At 43.5% G+C, this 3,321-nt stretch overlaps 1 protein-coding gene across 1 annotated transcript; it reads left to right on the forward strand.

Annotated features, from left to right (window-relative positions):
- Nucleotides 1-900: 900 nt before the first annotated feature.
- Nucleotides 901-1,525, forward strand: LOC127674452 (glyceraldehyde-3-phosphate dehydrogenase-like). Its single transcript, XM_052170231.1, has 2 exons — nucleotides 901-909; nucleotides 1,022-1,525. The coding sequence occupies exons 1-2, from the start codon at nucleotides 901-903 to the stop codon at nucleotides 1,523-1,525; spliced, it is 513 nt and encodes a 170-aa protein (XP_052026191.1).
- Nucleotides 1,526-3,321: the final 1,796 nt, after the last annotated feature.

The raw sequence follows: 3,321 nt of genomic DNA on the forward strand, positions 1-3,321 counted from the left end.
GTGGTTCATTTAAACAATGGAATACTCCTTAGCTATTAAGAAAAAGGACATACTGAGTTTTTGCAGGCAAATGAATGGAACTAGAAAATATCACCCTGAGCAAGGTAACTCAGACCCAAAAGGACATGAATGGTATGTACTCACTAATAAGTGGATATTAGCCTAAAAGGTACAGGATATCCAGGATACAATCCACAGAACTCAAGAAGTTTAACAAGCTGAAGGGCCCAAGTGAGGATACCTAAATTCTACTTGGGAGAGAGAAGAAAGCAATCATTGGAGGAGAAAGAGGGAGGGACCTGGGTGTGAGAGAGGACAAACAGGAAAGGGAAAAAGATAACATGATCAGGTATTGGAGGGAAACAGGAGTGAAGCTCTAAAGATCAAAAGAAAGAACAGAAACAGGAAACCTCAAAAGGTAAGAGATAGGGGGAGCTTCTAGAATGTACCAGAGGCCTGGGAATAGAATTCTAATACGTGCTTCAGCATAAATAAACATTGGAAGTGTTATGTCAGCTCTCTGCTCCTCCCTGTTCCAGAGACAGCCGCATCTTCTTGTGCAGTGCCGGCATCATCCTGTAGACAAAATGGTGAAGGTCGGTGTGAACTGAATTGGCCATATTGGGTGCCTGGTTACCAGGGCTGCCTTCAGCTCTCCATCTGGCAAAGTGGAGATTGTTGCCATCAATGACCCCTTCATTAACCTCAACTATATGGTCTACATGTTCTAGTATGACTCCACCCATGGCAAGTTCAACAGCACAGTCAAGGCTGAGAATGGGGAGCTTGTCATCAATGGGAAACATATCACCATCTTCCAGGAGTGAGATCCCACTAACATCAAAATGGGGTGATGCTGGTGCTGAATATGTCATGGAGTCTACTGGCATCTTCACCGCCATGGAGAAGGCTAGGCCCACTTGAAGGGTGGGGCCAAACGGGTCATCATCTCCACCCTTCTGTCGATGTCCCCATGTTTGTGATGTGTGTGAACCACAAGAAATATGACAACTAACTCAAGATTGTCAGCAATGCATCCTGCACCACCAACTGCTTAGCCCCCTTGGCCAAGGTCATCCATGACAACTTTGGCATCATGGAATGGCTCATGACCACTGTCCATGCCATCACTGCCACTCAGAAAATTATGGATGTCCCCTCTAGGAAGCTGTGGAGAGATGCCTGTGGGACTGTCCAGAACATCATTCCTGCATCCACTGGTACTGCCAAGGCTGTGGGCAAGGTCATCCCAGAGCTGAATGGGAAGCTCACTGGCATGGCCTTCTGTGTTCCTACCCCCAATGTATCTGTTGTGCACCTGACATGTAGCCTAGAGAAATCCACCAAGTATGATGACATCAAGAAGGTGGTGAAGCAGGCATCCGAGGGCCCACTAAAGGGTATCCTGAGCTACACTGAGGACCAGGTTGTCTCCTGTAACTTCAACAGCAACTCCCACTCTTCCACCTTAGATGCTGGGGCTGGCATTGCTCTCAGTGACAACTCTGTGAAGCTCATTTCCTAATATAACAATGAATACAGCTACAGCAACAGGGTGGTGGGTCTCATGGCCTCCATGGCCTCCAAGGAGTAAGAAGCCCTGGACCATCCACCTAGCAAGGACACTGAGAGCAAGAGAGAGGCACTCAGTTGCTGAGGAGTCCCTGTCCCAACTAGGCCCCCAACACTGAGCATCTCCCTCACAGTTTCCATCCCAGAACCCCATAGAAACAGGAGGGGCCTAGGAAGCCCGCCCTACTCTCTTGAATGCTGTCAATAAAGTTTGCTGCACCTCTCCCAAAAGAAAGTGGTATGCCAAATGAAAGAAGCCAGGCCAAAAGGAAAAATACATGTGGTTCATAGAATAAACAAACTAATAGAAAGGCAAGTAAAATAAAAATTACAGTGGCTATAAAGAGGGAGTGGTAAGGAAGAGTTTATTGCTTAATAATATTGTTTTCATGTGTATATATATATATATACACACATACTTGTTATATATGTGTATATATACATATATGTGTATATATAATTTGTTATATATTATATTAATATATAATAAAATGAGAAAATAATGAGGGACACAGCTTACTAATAGAGAAATTATCTTTTAAAGGCTAGTTAAATATTCTAATAAGGGAAAAATCAAGTTAGCCTTGTAAAAGAAATGATTATTTCATCTTGGTATTACACAGATGCAACAAGCATGCAAATTAGGAGGAAGAAATTAGAAGGTGGGCATATTCCAAGATGCAGGGAACAGTGAATATGGGTAGAGTCACGAAAGTGTATGGTTTGTGTATTTAAACCAAGGTGCTCTGGCTACTTCATTGCATCTCCTGTTTTCCCCTGTTGGGGGCACTGATGTTTTCCCTTTGGAGCAGTGTTGGGTAATTGCTGGATGTACTACTTCCCAGGCCTGGAATACCTGGTTAAATATGAGACAGCATAACTGTCAGTCACTGCAAATGAGTAGTATACACATGCTACCTTTTACAAGGATGTTCATCTGCAAAATTCTGTCTGTATATTGTAAATATACATAGGCAGACTGTATCTCTGAAATGTTGGTGAATATGTTTCCTCCCTCTTTATTCCACCCCCACACCCAAGCGCTGTTTCCGTCTGTTCAAGGAGAGAGGTGAGTTTGCACAGGCAGTCTCAAAGGGCAGAGATTAGACAGGTGACTGTTTTAGATCCTTGTAAAAAATTAGACTTGATTTTTTTCCACTTTGGGTGACATTTTGAGCATTTAAAAAATCAGTAACTGAATGCTGTGAACTGTAGGAATAATACTTGTTTATTGTTTGTGTGTCATTTTACCTTTGTATTCTATGATCAAGCCAATTCTAAGCAATATCTAGGAATGGATTATTATCTGTAGTTTCTGATGGTGTGCTGAAGAGAGGATTTCTCTCCACCTCTAATCTGCCCTGGCTCAGGAACTGCTTGAGCTCCTCAGATCACAGGGATGTGTTGACCGCACACAACACTCAAGCCCCGTAGGTATGTCTGTGCTTGCCTCTGAAAGAAGGAGATGGTCTGATTGTTTTTTATGGCTTGTCCTGGGGGCAGAAATGAAAAGCTGAAAAAACAGCTAAAATGCCCTTCATGCCTTTCTAGTAACTGCATTAAGCAGGAAGTGAATTTAAGTGCTGGGCACATATTTTTTAAAAACCAGACCAGGCTGGTGTGATGGCCCAGTCAGTAACGTGCACAATGATGAACATGAAGACCTGAGTTTGATCTCCAGCACTCACATAAAAGGCCAGGCATGGTGGTGACGTAGCACATGCCTGTAATTCCACACCTGAGGATAGA

Source organism: Apodemus sylvaticus, chromosome X (genome assembly GCF_947179515.1).
Source record: "Apodemus sylvaticus chromosome X, mApoSyl1.1, whole genome shotgun sequence".
Taxonomy (NCBI): Eukaryota; Metazoa; Chordata; class Mammalia; order Rodentia; family Muridae; genus Apodemus; species Apodemus sylvaticus.